The sequence below is a fragment of the Asterias rubens genome, chromosome 9 (assembly GCF_902459465.1).
Source record: "Asterias rubens chromosome 9, eAstRub1.3, whole genome shotgun sequence".
Taxonomy (NCBI): Eukaryota; Metazoa; Echinodermata; class Asteroidea; order Forcipulatida; family Asteriidae; genus Asterias; species Asterias rubens.
The window spans coordinates 8986170-9008015 of NC_047070.1; the positions used below are offsets into that span (position 1 = coordinate 8986170).

General features: G+C 38.5%; 1 protein-coding gene across 2 annotated transcripts in view; it reads right to left on the reverse strand.

Moving 5' to 3' along the window:
- Positions 1 to 6042: 6042 nt before the first annotated feature.
- Positions 6043 to 21846, reverse strand: part of LOC117294904 (coiled-coil domain-containing protein 186-like) — a 28577-nt gene continuing 12773 nt past the window's right edge. The window contains exons 10-19 of one of the 2 annotated variants that reach the window (XM_033777453.1): positions 21650 to 21792; positions 20687 to 20867; positions 19659 to 19733; positions 18622 to 18786; positions 17033 to 17254; positions 16053 to 16222; positions 14752 to 14821; positions 12384 to 12407; positions 7507 to 7656; positions 6043 to 6246 (exon numbers count right to left, since the gene is read on the reverse strand). In XM_033777453.1, coding sequence (XP_033633344.1) covers positions 6160 to 6246; positions 7507 to 7656; positions 12384 to 12407; positions 14752 to 14821; positions 16053 to 16222; positions 17033 to 17254; positions 18622 to 18786; positions 19659 to 19733; positions 20687 to 20867; positions 21650 to 21792 — 1287 coding nt within the window. In that variant the 3' untranslated portion in view covers positions 6043 to 6159. The remainder of the gene's footprint in view (positions 6247 to 7506; positions 7657 to 12383; positions 12408 to 14751; positions 14822 to 16052; positions 16223 to 17032; positions 17255 to 18621; positions 18787 to 19658; positions 19734 to 20686; positions 20868 to 21649; positions 21793 to 21846) is intronic. The other variant, XM_033777454.1, reaches the window with a different exon arrangement.

Sequence of the window (21846 nt, forward strand, 5' to 3'; positions counted from 1 at the left end):
TGACGTCACACTAGTCTTACGTCACACTTCGCGGCTCGTGAATTGCGCCAGATATTGGCCTTGAGCCTTTACGTCAGTCCTGACGATCACGTGGTAAGAATGTGCCGTTAATCTCGCATTCGTTTCGCAGTCACCATCACACGTTTACGTAATGAACATCATAGTATATATTATTTTTTTCACAGGACTCGGGAAAGTACTGAGTATACAGTGCTAACACACATCGGTGAATTAATATCGTTATATATGCATATACATGGACATGATACACTGCATGCACATGTACATGTACATACATTGCATGCATCAAGTTAAATCATCGGTTCTGTAAAGTCCATACCTGTCTTTATCATTGCGGGTAATGACAGGGGACAAGTCTAACGTCACCCCGTAATGTTAATTTACTGTGTCTATAGTTGGTAACGCCCTAGAATTGAAAAGGGTCGTGGGTTCGAATCCAACGTTATGCATGTGATTTGTTTTCACAGAAATCGGGAATGTAGGCCCACTGAGGATACAGTGCTAAGACACATTGGTAAAACCAAAATCAATATTCTTTATTTTCGCTGGTGTGAGCACGTTCTTACCTTGCTTTCCTATACAAAATCAATAAGCCTTTCTGAGATATGGCGCACATTACAACACTATAAGGTTTGGGTAAATTTGTGTGTATACACCCAAACTACACTCCTATCACGTCCGCCATACCTCAAAAAGGCTTATGGGGACGCCGCTAAAAAATGCCAAAAACCATGGGGGAACAAAGGGAAATTTTAGATATGCGGAGTCTAAACATGCAATTTCATGGTTTCTGCAAAGACTCCATGAGTACAAAGTCAAAGGGATGTTCTTTCACTCGGCAAAGGAAATAACAAAAGACATCTCCTGAAGACGAGCTGACGAGCTGTTCGAAACGTCGATGTTCTTCTCAGAGCCAACACTGCCACAAAAGATATTTACACATGGTTGTACAACCGGTTGTACCCGCAAGCTTACTATCTATTTACAGTTTCTTCCTAAACGATATTTCCACAGGGGTCCACATTGGTGAGACATGTTGTCTGTTTACCACAGAAAAGGAGCATTAAGCAAAGTACGTATGGTACTCTATAGGGCGGAACAACTATAGTCATTAGGAAACCGTATTGCAAAGCAGTCATGATTACAGCATCTTCTTTTGCCAGAAAAACAGGTGCAACTTTGGGGTGAAAATAAAGTGATAGATGCTAAATGTTAGTTTATATGACACGTACGTCAAGATGTATAAAATAGTTGACATTCAGTAAATGTTGACAACCTCATCCCTCATCACAATTAATGAAGGGTTTAGGTACACGAATGGAACAACAGACGATTATGGATTTTTGTAAGGCGGCATTGGACACCTTTGGTAACAAATGTCAAATACCAGTATTCTCACTTAGTGTCTCTAAATTTATGCATATCAATCATAGCTCTACGATATCAACAAATCTGTGAAATATTGGGCTCATTTGGTCATCGAAATTAGTAAGTGGCAATATGAAAAAAAACACGATTGTTGTACACCTGTGTGCTTTCAGATGCCTTATTAAGTTATATAAAAGAAAACAAGCTATCGTTACTTCAGAGGGAGCCATTTCTCACAGTGGACACTATTGGTAATTGTTAAAGACTAGCCTTCACAGTTGGTGTATCTCAACATTTTGTATGCATAAAATAACAACCCTGTGAAAAATTGAGCTCAATCGGTCATCGAACTTGCGAGATAATGGTGAAGAGAAAAAAACACCCTTGTCACATGAAGTTGTGTGCGTTTAGATGAATGATTTCGAGACCTCATCAAGTTCTAAATCTTAGGTCTCGAAACCAAATTCGTGGAAAATTACTTCTTTTTCGAAAACTATGGCACTTCAGCGGGAGCCATTTCTCACAATGTTGTATACCATCAACCCATTACTCGTCACCAAGAAAGGTTTTAAGCTAATAATTATTTTTGAGTAATTACCAATAGGTTCCACTGTAATTAAAAAACTATCGTTACTGCAGAGGGAACGATTTATCACAATGTTTAATACTTCAACAGCTCTCCATTGCTCGTTACCAAGAATTTGTTTATGCTATTAATATGTTGAGTAGTAACCATTAGTGTACAGTGCCTTCTATATAAAGTAAAAGGCCACTGCGAGTAAAGGCCTTGGTTGGGGCTAGCGTTGAACTCAACTCGAGGCAAAATCACAGAAACATAGAACTATATTGTTTTAAAATAATTTACTATTTATTATAACATTATCAACATCACTATTGTACACAACCTTTCTTTATAACAGTACCTTCTAAAACATAAAACAAGAAAAATCAACACCCTATACTACAATTGGGACTCTCTCAAAGTCTGGAAAAACTTGCTATATCTTCACTTCTTTGGACAAATCACATTGAAATATACCCACAAATAGAGAATATATCTATGTTTTTCAAGTATTGGCTGATCGCCACATGAACATAATGGTAGATATCATTTGAAATTGTTGTCTTACTGTTCCATTTTTTTGTTCTTTATATAAAGGAGCTCAAAGGGAAGTTATAATTGTTGGTATTCACTAAACAAAATTGATGACAACATTTTGTATATCTAAAGATCATGACCAATATATTATTAATTAAAGTATTCGTCACAGAACAATCGACAACTTGCTTTTAATTCACAACAACTAGCAGCCTTTGAATACAGAGTTTTTGAACTTGCCAATGGATAATATTGTAAATTTCGAGGACATTTTGTCAGTCAAGAATTGTTAGTCAAAATTAAACTAAAACTTAAATTAATAATTAAAATAAAGACTAAATATTGTTATCCTAACATATAATATTAAGTAGAATACGTTCACCTGTTATTACAAAAAAAAAATTCTATATCATATTAATCCATACTGGAATTGAAGTTTTTCACATTTTTGTTTGTTAGACAATTAGATTCGTAAGAATTATAATATAACATATAGTTGGTTGACTATTAGTGCCATTGTTAAATTTATACTTCTTTATATTTTGAGGAAGCAGCCTAAATTATAATGATTGCACGATCAATAACAGTTATAATCTGAACACAATAAAAGTATACAATGTAAAAACTGTTCAGAGTTTAAACACATATGTTGTAGGCCTATCCACTTTTTAAACACGTCTAAAGGCAGTGGACACTATTGGTAATTACTCAAAATAATTGTAAGCCTAAAACCTTACTTGGTAACGAGTAATGGGGAGCTGTCTAGTACAAAACATTGTAAGAAACAGCTCCCTCTGAAGTAACATAGTTTCGAGAAAGAAGTAATTGTCCACGAATTTGATTTCGAGACCTCAGAATTATAATTTGAGGTCTCGAAATCAAGCATCTGAAAGCACACAACTTCGTGTGACAAGGGTGTTTTTTTCTCATTATTATCTCGCAACTTCGATGACCAATTCACAGGTTTGTCATTTTGTGCATATGTTGAGACTCACCAAGTGAGAAGACTGGTCTTTGACTGTTACCAATAGTGTCCAGTGTCTGTTTATCATTTTAACACCTGCTCAAATAATTTGTAGCATTCAAACAAACACAATGATCTAAACATGTTATACACGTAAACAAAGTGGGTACAAAACGTATTGCTTAGAAATGTGTTGAAAATCTAAACACAGTTTTTAGAGAATAGTGCTAAACGTGTATAGCAACTCAACTGTAAGAATAATAAATACTATACACTGAACAAGTCACACAAGCTGGAAGGTGCGCCCATGCCTGAATGTGTATGTTACCATTTCGACAATCTAAACATCTAAATAAGTTTAAGACAACAGCAAGCCTACGTCTGGATCCTGCCAAATGCACCTTTGACCTAACAATCATTTGACATGGAGATTCACAGTCAAATCCTGCGTACAGGATTCCATATAAAACAACATTAAAGGGAAGGTACACGTTTGGTAGTTACTCGAACAAATATTAACTTAAAAACTGACTTGGTAACGAGCATTGGAGAGCTGTTGATAGTTCGAACAAATGTGTGGGAAACGACTCCCTCTGAAGTAATGCAGTTTTTTAGAAAGAGGTAATTTCTCACTTAAAGCCATTGGACCCTTTCGGTACAGAAAAAAAAAAAAAAAAATCACAGATTTACAAATAATTCACAGGGTTTACAGAAGGTAATGGTGAAAGACTTCTCTTGAAATATTAGTCCATGAAATGCTTTACTTTTTGAGAAAACGGTAAAACAATATAAATTCTCGTTAACGAGAATTACGGATTTGTTATAAACACATGTCACGATACGCGAAACGCGCGAAAACAGGAGTGGGTTTTCCCGTTATTTTCTCCCGACTCCGATGTCCGATTGAGCCTAAATTTCCACAGGATTGTTATTTTATATATAAGTTGTGATACACGAAGTGTGGGACTTGGACAATACTGTTTACCGAAAGTGTATAATGGCTTTAAATAATAAAAGACTTCCAGCTAAAAGTCTGTTATTCCTACCTGAAAGCACACAAATTCGTCCAACAAGGGTGTTTTTTCTTTCATCATTTTCTCGCAATTTCGATGACCGATTGAGCCCAAATTTTCACAGGCTTGTTATTTTATGCATGGGATACACCAAGTGAGAAGACTGGTCTTTGACAATTACCAAACGTGTACCTTCCCTTTAAATGTACATGCAGACGATGGAAAGTGCAGCAGACAAACATCACCTGGAACCAATGAAAAACTCACATATGGAAAGCTTACGTCACTGCATGTTTATCCAATGAAATCAAAGAATCCAAAAAAATCATTGGGTCTCTAAATCCAGTGCCTGACAGGGGACCAGCCGTGACACTTGTGTCCTTAATCAAGACACTTAACCATTGCTTCGTCCTTCGGATGGGACGTACACGTAAAGCCGTTGGTCCCATGTGTTGTGTAACTCATGTAAAAGAACTCAGTGCACTTATCGAAAAGATAAGGGGGTTCGTCCCGGTGTTCCTGGCTGTGGCTGCTTAATGCGCCGCAGCACCTTGTAAACCCTTATAAGGTGCTACATAACTGGGTCTCAGAAATTCATAACTTTCAAAAACCTCTCTTTCTGTATAAATGTATATATACTAAGCGCCTTGAGTACCTTTTTGGTAGATATGAGCGCTATGTAAGACTTTGATATTATTATTATTATTATTATTATGACCAGTCTAAATGAGCTCAAGAAAATCTCAAAGATAACTAACAAATAGATGTTCTCCTTCTATCGATACTCAACTTCACAAACAAGCAGGGAATGTTTTTCAAAATCGGTTAAAACTATAAAGTAAAAAAATATCTGTGTAAATGAAAGATGTTATAAAGAAAAGCTTAATGAAATAAAAACCGGAAGTTACATTTGGTCAAAGCCAGTAACATAAGAGTACCCTCAGCCACTGACTTTCAACGGAATTGATAGCAATGACTAGAGCAGGAATTGAACCGAAAACCTCCAGATTAATGTGCCGGCACTCTACCAACTGAGCTATCTGGGCCCAATTTCATAGAGCTGCTAAGCACAAGCACTTGCTTAGCATGAAATATCTTCCTTGATAAAAACAGGAATGCCAACCAAAAATGTCCACGTGATTTTCAGGATAAGCAAAAAACAGCTAAAAACCAGTAACAAGCATTAGAAATAAATGGACATTTTATTGCTAAAGCTGTTTTTATCAAGGAAGAAATTTCATGCTAAGCAAGTGCTTGTGCTCAGCAGCTCTATGAAATTGGGCCCTGGCCCTTTGTTGACGTTTTTTTCAATGAAAAAAATAAACACCAGCACAAGTCACAATAAAAAAACAAACCGATCTCAAAAAATACCTTGACCATTTCTCTTGATTGTTCTTGTTGTATTTTTAACTCTACGAAATTTTGTATATTTTATCTCTATGTAATTTGACTGCAATTCAGTCTTTGGCTGGGATGTTCTTTGTTTTTAATGAACCATTTCAAATCAAATCAAATCAAATCAAATTGAAACCCCCCCCCCAACAAAATATCATAAAATAAGACTGAAACAGGAAGAATAACAGGTAAAGGTGTAGCTTTATAAACTATAGTAAAACTTTAGAATAATGTGTATTGTTGTTAAACTTACTGTCTTTAAAATTGTATAATGGACAAAGTTATCATGGCTGGCAACATCATCTATGGCTGGCATGATGCATTGGTTTCTTCTGCTGATCTTTAAGAAGCCGAGCTATCTCCACACCAAGGGTCTCTATATTCTCCTGCAAACAAACAAGCAAAGAAGATTGATTCAAAATTATTCATACTTCAACAACAACAAAATAATGCAGACATATTTCAAGACACTCAACACTATTGGTAATTGTCCAAGACCAGTCCTCTCACTCGGTGTATTTTAACATATGCATGTAATAACACACCTGTGAAAAATTTGAGCTCAATTGGTATTTGAAGTTGCGAGATAACTATGAAAGAAAAAACACCCAATTGTCACACGAAGTTGTGCGCCATTCAGATGCTTGATTTTGAGACCTCAAAATCTAATTCTGAGGTCCCAAAATCAAATTCGTGGAAAATTACTTCTTTCTCGAAAACTACTTCACTTCAGAGGGAGTCTCACAATGTTTTATACTATCAACCTCTCCAATTACTCGTCACCAAGTAAGGTTTTATGCTAATAATTACTTTTTAGTAATAACCAATAGTGTCCACTGCCTTTAATAGATGAATAATACAATTTGTTTGGGTATACATGGGTACCTGCGCGGGTAGTGGTTGATATTGTCCTTATAGGGTATATGCACTTTTTCCTAACAAAAAACACAATGTCCACAGATTTACATTAAACTTACACAGTTTGAAGATTATGATAGTAGAAAGCTTCCCTTGAAATTTTACTTACTGAGGTGCTGTAGTTTTTGAGAAATGAGTAAAAGTGATCATTTTCGTCTCAGTTTTAGCATGTAAAAACGTATTAACCTGTTATGCTATGGTTTTGGTCTAATATCATAACTGGTTAAGGGGATTTTACATGCTAAAATAACTTTGGTCTCATGAGACCAAAATTATTTTGCGACTTGTTTTACTCATTTCTCAAAAACTACACAACCTTAGTTAGTAATATTTGAAGGGAAGCTTTCCACTATCATTATCTTCAAACCCTGTAAGTTTAATGTAAATCTATGGACATTTTGAAAAAGTACCCGAATCCTTTAAAGAAACGCCTCTGCAGCCAGGGGCTGGATGTGTACATGTACTTCCCAGGGTGCTGAGAAAAATTACAGGGATGTTATTCGTCCAATGACCAGGCGTCGATTTCACAAAGATAGTCCTAACTGAGAACTAGTCCTAGGAGTTATTCAAAACCAATGGCTAGTCCTAAGTTAGGATGAGTAACTCGTCCTAACTTGAGTTAAGACTAGTCTTAACTCTTTGTGAAATCCACCACAGGGAGCATTGATGTCATTTAAAATGTGCTATAGTTTTTATTATTATTTATGTGTGACATCATTGGTACATACCTTCAATGTGATATTCTTTATTAATGTATCCTCAAGAACGGCCTGTAGTTTGCGGTTAATCTCTAAAGAGAGGTCAAGGGTCATGGTTGGGTCTGTTTGCTGAGAGCGGTAGAGTGAAGACATGATTCCACCTTGCTTGGACATCTGCGCCTGTAACACAATGACAATAAGTGACAACAAGTGACAATAAAATGTCCAATAATGACCCTAATCACTATTTCATTTATCGATCCTGATGGGCCCAATTTCATAGAGCTGCTTAAGCACAAAAAAGTAGCACAACAATATATGCTTACCAAAATAAGGTTACCAATCAAACTAATCTGTGGCTGGTTTCCTGCTTATTTCTGCTTAGCAGAAAGTAGCTAAGCATGAATTTCTGCTTTAGCAGCTCTATGACATAGGGCCCTGGTTGTGAAGCCAAGAAGTCTCAAAAATCTGAACTTAATCCCTGAAATAGCCAAAAGCCCAATGGAGAAGTTTCACTTTTAAATGTGGGAGGAAAACCCCTGACAATTATTCCTGGGAAAACCCACGCAGTCGGAAAGGACTGAAAACCCAATCTACATAGTGCCCCCTGGTGGGATTCGAACCGGGGTCCCAGAGAGGTAGAAGGCGAGGAAAGATGCCAACCTGATACTACGCCAACCTGACCGCCTTGTGGATCTGTGTTGGGTGGGGTGGGAGGGGGTTGGGGGGGCAGATACAGACATAGCATTTGATAGAGGAAGAACCCCCCCCCCCAATAAACCAAAGCCAGATTTTTACCCCATCATGTCTTACGTCTTCTCTCTGTAGGGTCATTAGGGAGCTTTCGATTTGGGACAGGAGGGGGAAGGGGACGGTAGGGGAGCGAAGAATCGATCTGCACATGCGGTAAACTGAACATGCCCCCGTCCTGCAGAGTTTGAGGACAATCTTGGGGTGAAATAACGTCCGGTTTGTGAGCACGACTGAGTGGTGTCATTTTGTACACATTGTTTTAACTGCACTGAACCGTGATCCTGTGGCCGTGTCACCGTCCTAGCTAGAAATCAAAATAGCATACAAATCAGGACTGGAGCATGAGCGCCCGGACTGCAGCGTTCGATTGCTTTCCGTCCTGTACGCCCTACCGACCCGAATCGAATGCTCCCTATTACCTACACTAATGGGAGACTTTTGGGACGCTTGGTGGCAGCAGACTAACCAGATAAAGCCAATGTTCTTGGTAATGTGCGTTAACTACGTAAACAATGGAAACTACCTGGTAAGTCTGCTGCCACCTAGCATTCAAAAGTCTCCGATTGAAATCTTTTCATTTGGGGTCAAAATGATACACACAAATTATAAAAATAATAATTGAGTCTGTAACAATGTATCTGTATGCGAAAGTAAGCACTGATGCAAGCAGAATTTTTTTTTTTACAAATGGAGCACAGCAATATCATGCATGACAGATCAAGCAAGGTTAAAGGAACACGTTGCCTTGGATCGGACAAGTTGGTCTATAAAAAGCGTTTGTACCGTTATTTTATAAAATGCTTATGGTTGGAAAGATGTTTTAAAAGTAGAAGACAATGATCCACACCAGTTTGCCTCAAAATTGCGTGCTTTTCATTTTACTGTGCGAACTAACACGGGAGTCAAAATCTTGACTCCCATAAATGGCCGACCGTGTTAGTGGACGAGGTAAAAGGAAAACCCTGCAATTTCGAGGCATGTTTGTGTGGATCATTGTATTCTACTTTTACAACATCTTTCTACCCATATGCATTTTATAAAAAAAACGGTTACAAACGCTTTTCAAAGACCAACTCGACCGATCCAAGGCAACGTGTTCCTTTAATGAACAATACACAAGCATTTCAAGGAAAGTTAATGCAAAATACTAGATGGTGGATGTGTTAGATATAGAGTCAATATACAGATGACACTCATAGACATATGTAAGCTTGACATCAATGGGAGACTTTCTGGGACGATAGAGGGCAGCAGACTTACCGGGTAAATCCATTGTTCTCAGAATTATGCGCATGTTCAGAACTACATAAACAATGGAAATTTACCCGGTATGTCTGCTGCCGCCTAGCATTGGAAAGTCTCCTATTGGATGAAATTTTCTCCGAAACGAATCTTCAATATGTTTCCTGTTCTATGGTAGCATAACAAACTTAACAAAAGGGGAGATGAAAACATGATTTATCTACCCACACAGTACACATGTAGGTTTAAAGGGGCTGTATACGTTTGGTAATGGAAAATTAATGGCAATAAAAACTTACATGGTGAGAAGTACAGCAGCTTCGGACAGTAGCTCTAACAGCTTGTACTAAAATGCCAAGAGTGGCCTGTAAATAGCTTGTGTCAAAATGTCCATGCTGGCCACAACTGTCTTGTTCCCAAATTCCTATAGACCGTATTGAATAACCCATTTTTGCCATAAAAAGTCACCATTTTGAAGGGCAAACCGTATGCGCGTCCAAACGCGTACATCATCGAAGCACGCAGCACGCAACATCCCAGTTTGATTTCTACGGCACATGCAAGCACACACGCACGCACACGCACAGACGCCATCTTGTAGGTCAGATGTTTGAGCCGCGTGACGTCATATTCAATACGGTCTCTAGCAGCCGCAAACAGCTGAGTAAAAAAATGCCTGAAGCAGTAGCAAACAACCTGTACCTAAATGCCCATAGTGGCCTCTAATGGCTTGTACATGTACCAAACATTCTCATAGTGGCCCAAAATGGCTTGTACTAAGAAGCTCATAGTGGCCCAAAATGGCTTGTACTAAAAAGCTCATAGTGGCCAAAAATGGCTTGTACTAAAATGCTCATAGTGGAAAAAAATGGCTTATACTAAAAAGCTCATAGTGGCCAAAAATGGCTTGTACTAAAAAGCTCATAGTGGCCCAAAATGGCTTGTACTAAAATGCTCATAGTGGCCAAAAATGGCCTGTACTAAAATGCCCACAGTGACCTCTAATGGCTTGTACTAAAATGCCCACAGTGACCTCTAATGGCTTGTACTAAAATGCCCACAGTGACCTCTAATGGCTTGTACTAAAATGCCCACAGTGACCTCTAATGGCTTGTACCAAAATCAAGTTCTGGTGGTTTGGTCATCAGAGTGTGGGTTCAAATCCCGTTCGTGACACTTGAATGATGCTTCCATATAATTGTTTCTCTGTATAAATGGGTACCTGTGATGGTCGAGGTTGAAATTGTGTTTAAAAAAGCCTTCGAAGCGCCACGGCAGCTCAGGCTGTATACTCCCCAGGGAGCTGAGAAAGCAGGAATAATAATAGCCTAATGACCAGGGCACTATTTCAAAGTGCAATGATGGGTTGTTGTACATGTAGTATGTGCTATGACAATTAGTTATTACTATTATGGGAGCTACATAAGGTTAGAATTTAATCAACGTATTTTCCTTTAATATTGTAAGGAAGACGTGGAAACAGGAATGCATTTTGTATGTGCTTGTCCCTGTGAGACAAACCCTGTGAGCACAAACAATTGCTAAGCACAGAAAAATCATGCTTAGCAGAAACAGGCTACCAACCCAAGTACAACATTATGTATACTGCTTGCCACTGTTTCGCTGGAAATTTTTCCTCACCAGAAACGACTACTAAGCACAATCCTCTCACAGCAGCCTGCGAGTGTAAAATCACATTGACTTTGAACACAGGCATTTACAAAATAAAATAAAGAAAAAAATCTCACGGCAAACAAAAATAGAAAAGAAAATCTACTCAAGCAGCCATATTGAAATCCATGCCTCATCAGAACCGATGACGCAACATGCTTGTGAGTGGGTCTTGTCACAGTTGCAGAACAAACAAAACTAAACAAATGCCACAACAAGCACGAGTAAACAATTCAAACATGATCTATTGAGCCATTTGCGTGTAAGATTTGAATATTGTCTGGTACAATGACGTGCTTGATCACAAGTTACCACTTAAATTTTAGTTCCTCGGACTATTGATCCAGTTGTCAAATGATTCGGGGCACGCTTTTGCGTAGTTACGTAAGAGACGATGAACACCCACACACAATTCTGAATGGATGTGTATGTCACAATGGTACTAGGGTTTGCTCATCTGGAGGTTGCTATGCAAAAGCTTGCCCCGAATCATTTGACATAGCAACTGTCTCGGTAGTCTGAGGAGTTCAAATTTAAGTGGTAACTTGTGATCAAGCACGTCATTGTACCAGACATTATTCAAATATAACGGCCTTTTCTACAGAGCAGAGCTGATGACAGTTCAGCCTGACAACACGAACAAGGTGACACAGCCTCAGGGGTTCAACGACCCCCATTGAGTGCATTCAATTGCTTATCCCAATTTCAGAAAGCCGCTAAGCACATCAATTTGCCAACTACAGACAAATCTTGCTTTAGCAAAAACAGGTAAAAGCATGCTTGTTTTAAGGATGGTATATGGCAGTAAGCATCCCGCAAAATTATTTCATCTGTAGTGACCCCATTGATTATAATTTGTTTGTTAAGATGATCTTCCCATCCAGGCAAACTCCCACACGGGGATATATACACCAAGCTGGCAACAACAGCCAATCTCTCTCGTACAAACATTGGTTTAACTTCTATTATTGTGGATGGTACAAATCAAGAAAATTGTGATTCGGTAACTAGACAACAACACTGATTCTAGTCATTGTGAAATCAGCAGTTTACTTTGGGGATTGGAACCCACAACCTTGTGATTGCATGTTCTGCGATCTAACCAATGGACCACTGTTATAAGAAAGTAGGTGACAACATTTGAACCTCTAGAGATCATCTTAAAATGGCTTGTAACTTGTTTCTGCTAAGCAAACATTGTCTTTGCTTGGCAGCTTTCTGTAACTGGGCTTTTATCTTACCATGGTGCTAAGCAAGCCTGATGGCTGAAAACAAAAGAAGCAATGGTAGCAAAAGAAAAAAGAGCTGCAATTTATTCAGTGTTTTACAATGGGAGACTTTGGGACGCTAGGTGGCAGCAGACTTACCAGGTAAATTTCCATTGTTTACGTAGTTCTGAGCGTTCGCACATGACCGAGAACAATGGATTTTACCTGGTAAATCTGCTGCCACCAAGCGTCCCAAAAGTCCCCCATAGGCCTTAAACTTTGGATGTTACAAAGTATGATTTCAATGCCATCACTGCCATAATTTAAAAAAAAAAAGAAGTGAACAGCCGATTTCAGTAAAGGCCTTGAAGTGGTGAAAAAGAGCTACTCAATCTTAATGAGAAATAATTTTGTGAAATCCATGCGACTGTTATGTCACCTTCACTCTTTATGACAGTCACCTTCAATCCTTGTGACTGTCACAATCAATCCTTGTGACAGTCACTTTAAATCCTTGTAACTGTCACCTTCAATCCTTGTAACTGTCAATTTAAATATTTTTGTGACTGTCACCATCAATCCATGTGACAGTCACATTCAATCCCTGTGACTGTCACCTTTAATCCTTGTGACTGTCACCATCAATCCATGTGACAGTCACATTTAATCCCTGTGACTGTCACCTTTAATCCTTGTGACTGTCACTTCCAATCCTAGTGACTTTCACCTTTAATCCGTGTTGCTGTCAACATAAATCTTAGTGACTGTCACTTCCAATCCTAGTGACCATCTCCTTTTAATCATTGTAACTGTCACAGTTAATCCTTGTGACAGTCACCTTTAATCATGGTGACTGTCATGGTCAAACTCAATCCTTGTGACACTCAAACTCAGGCACTATGACTGTCCCCTTCAGTCATAAATGTCATTTTCAAACCTTGTGTGGCTGTCACTTTAAATTCTTCTGACTGTGACCTTCATTCCTTGTGACTGTCAAAAATTTATCTCTGTGATGGTCATCTTCAATTCTTTAAAAAAACAATGACAGACGCTGAAACTGTCAGAACAACACACTGAACAAAAACCTTTTTTTTAGAGTCAATCTCTGTATCAAAATGGAAGATTTTGTTGGCTGTACATGTATGATTCAGTCATCATTCACAGTTTTACCTCACTTTTGTTGTTTGGCGCAACAAGATTTGTCACAACCTCTGCCCAAGGATAAAGGCATTCATCATTCATGATTAATTAAATAAGCAATTTCAGTTGCCTTAAATATGAATGTGGTGCGAACAGTATGGATAAACCACAAACAAGTAATATTTTGTATTTTAGATCAAATTGCATTTTTACTTTTTAGTAATTCATTTTGTCCGTGAACGTAGATGTATGTTTTATAGTTTACCTATAGAAGTTTCAGCTTCATTTATAAGTCATCAAGTGTTTGTGGGAAAAAAGTGAAAAAATCACAGAGCTACATGTTTCAGGAGAGTCGCGTAAATACCACTACTGGTAAACAGATTGTTTATGCTAACATAATTTTTGTCTTCTGAGGCGAAAATAATTTTTCATGACATTGTTTTACTCATTTCTCAAAAACTACAGCATCTCGGCAAGTAATATTTTAAAGGAACATTACAGAATTGTTTTTTGCTAACAATACAGTTGCTGGCAGTGTGAGCACTTTATGCACTCCAACATATACATAAACTAATAAACTTGTAGAAGTTTGAGATCGATCGGCCATCTGGGTCACGAGAGAATAGTGACAAACCGATAACAAATTTTGCATTGCATCGATGCCAAAATAAAAATGAACAAAACGCTCACTGAACGATTAACTCCAAATGTGAAATTAGATTATTAATTTCTCATCAAATATGAAATTTCAGACGGAATATTTGAAGGGATGTTTTCTACCATCATCATCATTAGACCGTGTAAGTTTTATGTAAAATATGTGATCTTCACGATTTTTGTTTCTTACCAATTCTGTAACATGCCTTTAAGGGAAGCTCTCTACTATCATTATCTTCATCCCAAAGTTGAATGTAAATCTGTGGACATGTGGCGTACAAAAACTACCAAATCATGGCAAAACCAGAGCCGCGATACTGAGCATTGATCCAGGAGCTAATTCTGTGAGCATAAAAACATGCTTACCACAAAAACATCTTGCTTAGCAGACACAGGTTACCAGCCGATATTCCCTTAAGTTTACATTGTTGCAACTGGTTCCTCACTCAACTTTTGCTTAGCAAAGACATTTGCTAAGCAGTATTGTCTGCTAAACAGTTTTATGAAATTTTCGCCCTTGTCTTTTAGAGCCTCTCCCCCAGTTCCAGCCAAAATCAAATCTGCTACCAATTAGTAGTAAACAAAATTTAAGTTGTTAACCAACCTTATTGATGTCACTTGATACAGGTGCAAGGGCACCAGCTTCGTCTCTCATGAAATACTGCTGGATAATTCTGCAGTTAAAAAAAAAAGATCAGAAATGAAAAGGTATAGGCTATGGACAATATTTGCTATTATATAGCTCAATTCCAAAGAAGTCAAGTAGATCGTGTTATTATAATAATTATAATAATAATTACCAGTTTTTATATAGCGCTTTTCACACCCAAAGGGCGCCTCAAAGCACTTCCAAAACATTATTACCCCTGGCCACTGAGCCATTTAATTCATTCCTTTAACCATCTCAGCTCCCTGGTGGGAGTATATAGCCTGTGCAACAAATATGCACTTCTAAGTTAAATCAATCACAAGAACCATCTGTGCCCTCACAGGTACCCATTGACTTATGGGTGGAGAGACGCAATTAGTGTCTTGCTCAAGGGACATGACCAGAGCTCGAACCCACAATCTGCTGAACAGAAACACCACAGCTTGAGTTCCGTGCTCTTATCCGCTCATGTTTGCACTTCTAAATAACTAATATAATAATTTAAATAGATGTTAAATTTGCATCGGGATAAAGAATATTAATTTTTGGTTTTTACCCATATACACCGATGTGTGTAGCACTGTATACTCAGTACTTTCCCCGAGTCCTGTGAAAAAAATCACAGGCATTTTACTCGGGTGGGATTCGAACCAACGACCCTTGCAATTCTAGAGCAATGTCATACCAACTAGACCACCGAGATTGCCCGGTAGCTAGAGGCAGTTCGATTCCTATGTTTAGCAGCGGGTACTGCAAACGATTTAAATAGATGTTAAATTTGCATCGGGATAAAGAATATTAATTTTTGGTTTTTACCCATATACACCGATGTGTGTAGCACTGTATACTCAGTACAATATAATATTGATGTATTTAAAGACAATGGACACCATTGGTAATTGTCAAAGACCAGTCTTCTTACTTGGTGTATCTCAACAAATGCACAAAATAACAAACCTGTGAATAAAATTTGAGCTCAATTGGTCTTTGAAGTTGCGAGATAAATTTGGAAAAGAAAAAAAACTTATCACACTAAGTTGTGTGCTTTCAGATGCTTGATTTCACGACCTCAAAATCTAATTCTGAGGTCTCAAAATCAAATTCATTGAAAATTACTACTTTCTCGAAAACTATGTCACTTCAGAGGGAGCCGCTTCTCATAATGTTTAATACTATCAACCTCTCCCCATTACTTATTATTTTGAGTAATCACCAATAGTGTCCACTGCCTTTAATGATTTGCTTATTGAACTTACTTGGATTTCTTCTTGAGCTCGTCAATGAGGTGGGTTATGTGCTCCTGCATGAATTCCATTTTATCATTTTTACGTTGATGAGCCTTCTGCAGCCTCACGATGCGATCCACCAGCATTCCTTTATCCACCCCTGGGTAATCGTTACCGGTGGCAATCGCAACAGTGTGGTCCTAGGAGAAAAACAAGGAAAGTTAGTATCAACTTCAGCCTATTTGGACACAGTTTGAGAATTGGTGGAAAGGTTTGTCGCAAGAGGCAATTACTTTGAATTTTAAATCCATTCTGTTTGGTCAAAACACTGACCAGCCAGATCTTTTACTTAACCTTTGCATTTTATTAACAAAGAAGATGATATTTAGAAGCAGATTTAATCAACAAAGGCCTAACTTTCATTCTGTTGTTAATTTAGTAAAATTTAACTATGAATTAGAAAGAAAGATTGCGACTAGCTCAAACACTCTGCATAAGTTTAACACAAAGTGGAGGTTTACGGTTTAATTAATTAGTCATTGTTTCTTGATAAGGTTTTTAAAGTTTTGTTCTCTAATTTTGGTTTGTATGTTCGTGGTTTGTTGTGAGTGCATATTATGAGAGAAATTTTAAAAAAAGTGCTTGCACTTTAAAAACAAAACAACTTCAGTGTTGTAGCCACGGTGGACGGTGATAAGTGGGCCTGCCGAGCAGCCGATATCTCAAAGGATGGCTTCAATAGACCGACGCAGTAGGCTCCGCCAACGACGCAATTGAGCAAGAACACGCGAGCCTCTCCAATGCCTTTCTGCACAACTCTGCCGCGCGCGCTAAGTATACGTGCACGCATGTCAGACTTTATTTGTCGGACCTTCGTTGCGTTGTGATTGGTCACTATGGAATGGAGCAGAGCTTAATGGATCGGTCTATTCGATCGGTGTATGTGGGTAAAAAATATATAAAATTAATAGTCTTTATAAATAAATAAAAACAAAATAAAAAAGTCTCACTTGAGGGGCACTGTGCTCTTCAATCTTGGATGAACCCGACGTTGTGATAGAAACGGATGATCCACTAGAGTTAACCGCACTGGGAGTGGAGCCTGGTAGCGTGTCGAGAGAACCCGAACTACTTGTCCTGGATCCTACGCTCAGGTTGTCACGAGGAGCATTATCTGTAGACTCTAAGGATTCTAGGCGTTTATGGGCCTGCTGTAACTGTCTGGTCAGGTCCTGGTTTGTAAAGTAGAATAAAATAATAAACATAGTAAGTTTTTATATAATAATAATAATAATAATAATAATAATAATAATAATAATGATGATAACTCTTATATAGCGCATTTCACAATAACAGTATCAATGCGCTTTACATTAGTGCCCTGGTCATAGGGCCAATAACATCCCTTTTTAACGTTTCTCAGTATACAACCTGGGCAACAGTTTATATCGCTCCAAAGGCTTTTTCATTCACAATATCGACCTCTACCCTCGCAGGTACCCATTTATACACCTGGGTGAAGAGAAGCAATTATAGTAAAGTATCTTGCTCACGGACACAAGTGTCACGGCGGGGATCCAAACCCACACTCTTCTGAACAGACACACCAGAGCTTGAGTTTGATGCTCTTAACCACTCGGCCATGACACTCTATAGTGCTTTATACACCGTGTCTCAAAGCGCTTCCACATTATTACCCCTGGTCACTGGGCCTTAAATCATTCCTTAAACCATCTCAGCTCCCTATGGAGTATACAGCCTGTGCCACCAAATATGTAGCGCACTATGCTAATTCAATCACAAGAACCATCTCTGCCCTTACAGGTATCTATTTACCCCTTGGTGGAGAGAAGCAATTATAGTTAAGTGTCTTGCTCAAGGACACAAGTGTCACAACCAGGATTCGAACCCACACTCTGCTGAACAGACACACCAGAGCTTGAGTTCGGTGCTCTTATCCGCTCGGCCACGACAATAATAATTTCTAGGATTTGAAACTTTGCATGGTGGAAATACGATATAGTACGGAGTTGAAAACCAAAACCAACATGTTTTTTTTTCAGAACCACCCAAACTCATTTAGAGATTGTCATTACATGGTGTTACCGCAAACCTTACTATAGTATAAATAATAATTTGAATTGGTTTGATTTCTTGTTTTATTCCAAAAGGACCATACCCCTATCACCCTGGGGAAGGGTTACAACAATATTTAAAATATACTAATTGCAGCTCACATCATGACGGAGGAATTAGCAAAAGCATCAAATGTTAAACCATAAACAAATTATTTTGAACATAGCAGACATACAAATATACCTGGCTAAGCAATGTACACTACCTTTTTCCTAAAAGGTCATCAACAATATAAATTATTTGTCTCCTTCCGATAACATACGTAAATCTGCATTACTTTTCCAAACAGTAAAATTCATGGTTTGTCTAAACATATTATACATCAGACAAGCACATCAAATTATAATTCAAATGTAGTCCACATACCTTGCAGGAAAATACTGTACGTTAAAGCGCCCTGAGCGCCACTGAGTAACGGGTATGCGCCCTTTATAAGAAGCCACTATTATTGTTACAATTATACCTTTGTGTTTGCAACGTGTTTTCTCTTCAGTGTCTTATTGTCATCTCTGGCCTCGTCTAGCTGGATGGAAAGCTGCTCCACAGCCCGACTTTTCTCGCTCAACTTTGTCGTCAAGATGGACGCCTCACGCTCACGGAACTGATGCTCCTGCTTTAACTCAGCACTCTGTCATCAAGTCAGGAAAAGGACAATGGTTAACAATGGTAAAACAATGGTAAAACAATGGTAAACATGTATAATATTGTTTTTAAGGAAGGGCTAGGTTCTAGAGTAGGGCTGACAAGGTTCTAGAGTGGATCTGATGTGGATGCGAGTCATAGAGTTATATATAAGAACTAGAGGGCGCACTGGCCTAAATACGCGCCCCGGCATGCGCGCATGCGGCCATTTTCTCAGTTGACAAAACACCATCTCACAGCGTGTGTTTGTGCAGCCATTTTGTAAGTTGACAAAACAGCATCGCGTAGCTTTCAATAAACAAAAACTCCAACGTGTACTTCGCATTCAACGCGCGTACAAAATGGTGCGCGTGTCTTCTTGAGGTCCCGTCGCGTTTGTGCAAGCACCATCACCAGTGCGCCCTCTAGTTCTTTGATATAACTCTATGGTGCGAGTAGCTTGGGCGCCATTTTTGTGGCCCCCCTTGCTCAGACCCAAGTAACTTATTGTGGGATCCGGTTACTTGGGGGCTGACCCAGGTGCATGTTGTCTCAACAATATAGTTTCTAAATGGCCACCATTTTGTTTGTAATCCAGCGAGACATTTTCAATAAGTTTGACACAGATTTACACCTTTAAACTCTCGTGAGCATTAACTATTTTCTTGTTCGTAGATGCCTACTTTTGTATCAACATGGGCTTGTTAACCAATTTTACGTTGCAATGGACTTCATTGTCAGTTTGCTGTAATCACAACAGCCATTAAAATAAAACATAAATCGTTGGTTCAAATCCCCCTCTAGTCGATTTTTCTTTGTCAACCCAAAATCATTTTCTAACTTTTCACAAGATTTTCTCACAAATGTATGTACACTTACAAGCTGACTGTAGCTAGTCTGCAACACCCCCAGCTCTTTCTGTAGTTTGTGGACTTCGGACTCCAGCGACGATGCCTGAAATATCAGTGAGTCAAGTAAAGCTTTCATAAAAACATTCATGGTGGAAGAATTTTTTTTAATAAAGAGGAAGATAAAAGTTCAATGTGTGTATGGTGTTCGGCAAATAGAAGCTACTTGCGATATCAATGCCAGGGGTCTATACTGCATGTTCTCGCAGTAGGAATTAAACCAAGTCAGGATTTTAAAGCCATTGGACCCTTATGGTAAACAGTATTGTCCAAGGCCCACACTTCGTGTATCACAACTTCTATATAAAATAACAAACCTATCGAGAATTGATATTGTTTTACTGTTTTCTCAAAAAAGTAAAGCATTTCACGGAATAATATTTCAAGAGAAGTCTTTCACCACTACCTTCTGTAAACCCTGTAAGTTATTTATAAATCTGTGAACTTTTTTGTTCTTCTTCTGTACCGAAAGGGTCCAATGGCTTTAAACCTACATCAACCAACACTATGATGGTGTGTTGTGGCCGAGCGGATAAGAGCACCAGGCTCACGCTCTGGTGTTTGGTATGGGCTCTATATAAGAAGCCAAAGATAAGAACACTGAACTCAAGCTATAGTGTTTCTGTTCAGCAGAGTGTGGGTTCGAGTCCCAGTCAGGACACTTGTGTCCCTGAGCAAGACACTTAACTATAATTGCTTCTCTCCACCCATGAGTAAATGGGTACCTGTGAGGGCAGGGATGATTCTTGTGATTGGTTTAGCTTAGAAGTGCATATTTGTTGCACAAGGCTGTATACTCCCGAGGGAGCTGAGATGGTTTAAGGAATGAATTAAATTAAATGCCCAGTGAGCAAGGGGTAATAATGTTGGAAGCGCTTTGGTACGCCCTTCGGGTGTGAAAAGTGCTATATAAAAACTGGTTATTATTAGTATTATTATTATTATTATTATTATTATTATTATTATTATTATTATTATTATTATTATAAAATACACTACCTTTGATTGAAGGACTGAATTGTCTGAGCTGAGACTAGTATTCTTGGCTGTGATCTTCTGAGTGAACTGCAGTAGCTCTGTTGCCTTCTCTCTAGACGACTCGAGCTCCAGCTCAAGATCTGATTGGTCGACTTTCTGTCCGGATACCTCAGATCTCAGCTGAATCTCCGTCTCTTTCAAGCTGAACAACAAAATACATTTTCCTTAGAAACTGGAAGCAAATTTTCATGAAATAAACCTTTCTTCTTAAGGAGAAATTTGCATCTGACTTCTAAGCGGATAATGTTTGCACTTTGGTGACACATAGCTGTTGCCCTTGTTGTCGTTCGTAGTTGTCAGCACCCCCTCTTTTGGTGGGTGGTTTTTATAACCCTGTCTTAAGCTTTTGGTTAGTTTTCCGGTCGTGTCGATAATACCCATGTCTTTAATCCAAGTGCTGACGCTGGTAAGTTTCACCTATTGGAATGTTAACCATGGCCTTGGTAAAACATTAGTCCAATGCGAACACAGCTTAAGAGTTATACCTTCCATTTAAAGACACTGGACGCTTTTGGTAAATGCCAAAGACCAGTCTTCTCACTTGGTGTATCTCAACATGCATAAAATAACAAACCTGTGAAAATTTGAGCTCAATTAGTCGTCGAAGTTGCGAGATAATTAATGAAAGAAAAAACACCCTTATCACACAAAGTTGTGTGCTTTCAGATGCTTGATTACGAGACAACAAAATCTTATTCTGAGGTCTTGAAATCAAATTTGTGGAAAATTATTTTTTTCTCGAAAACTACCGTCACTTCAGAGGGAGCCGTTTCTCACAATGTTTTACACCATCAACCTCTCCCCATTACTCGTTACCAAGTAAGTTTTTATGCTAATGACTATTTTGAGTAATTACCAATAGTGTCCACTGCCTTTAACTATCCAATTTGTAAAATCACTGCATGTACGCGTAATTCTACTTACTGTTCCAGCTGCTGACTTATGACTTTCTTTTCTTCTAGCTGTTTATTCAGTCTCCGATTCTCATCTTTCTGCGAGTTTAAAAGTTCCTTAAACTTGGCAAGAAGTTCCTCACTGTGGAGCCGCTCATCTTCCAGACACTTTGCCTACATATATAATCATGGAGTTAAATACCATCAGTTAAAGGAATGTTACAGAAT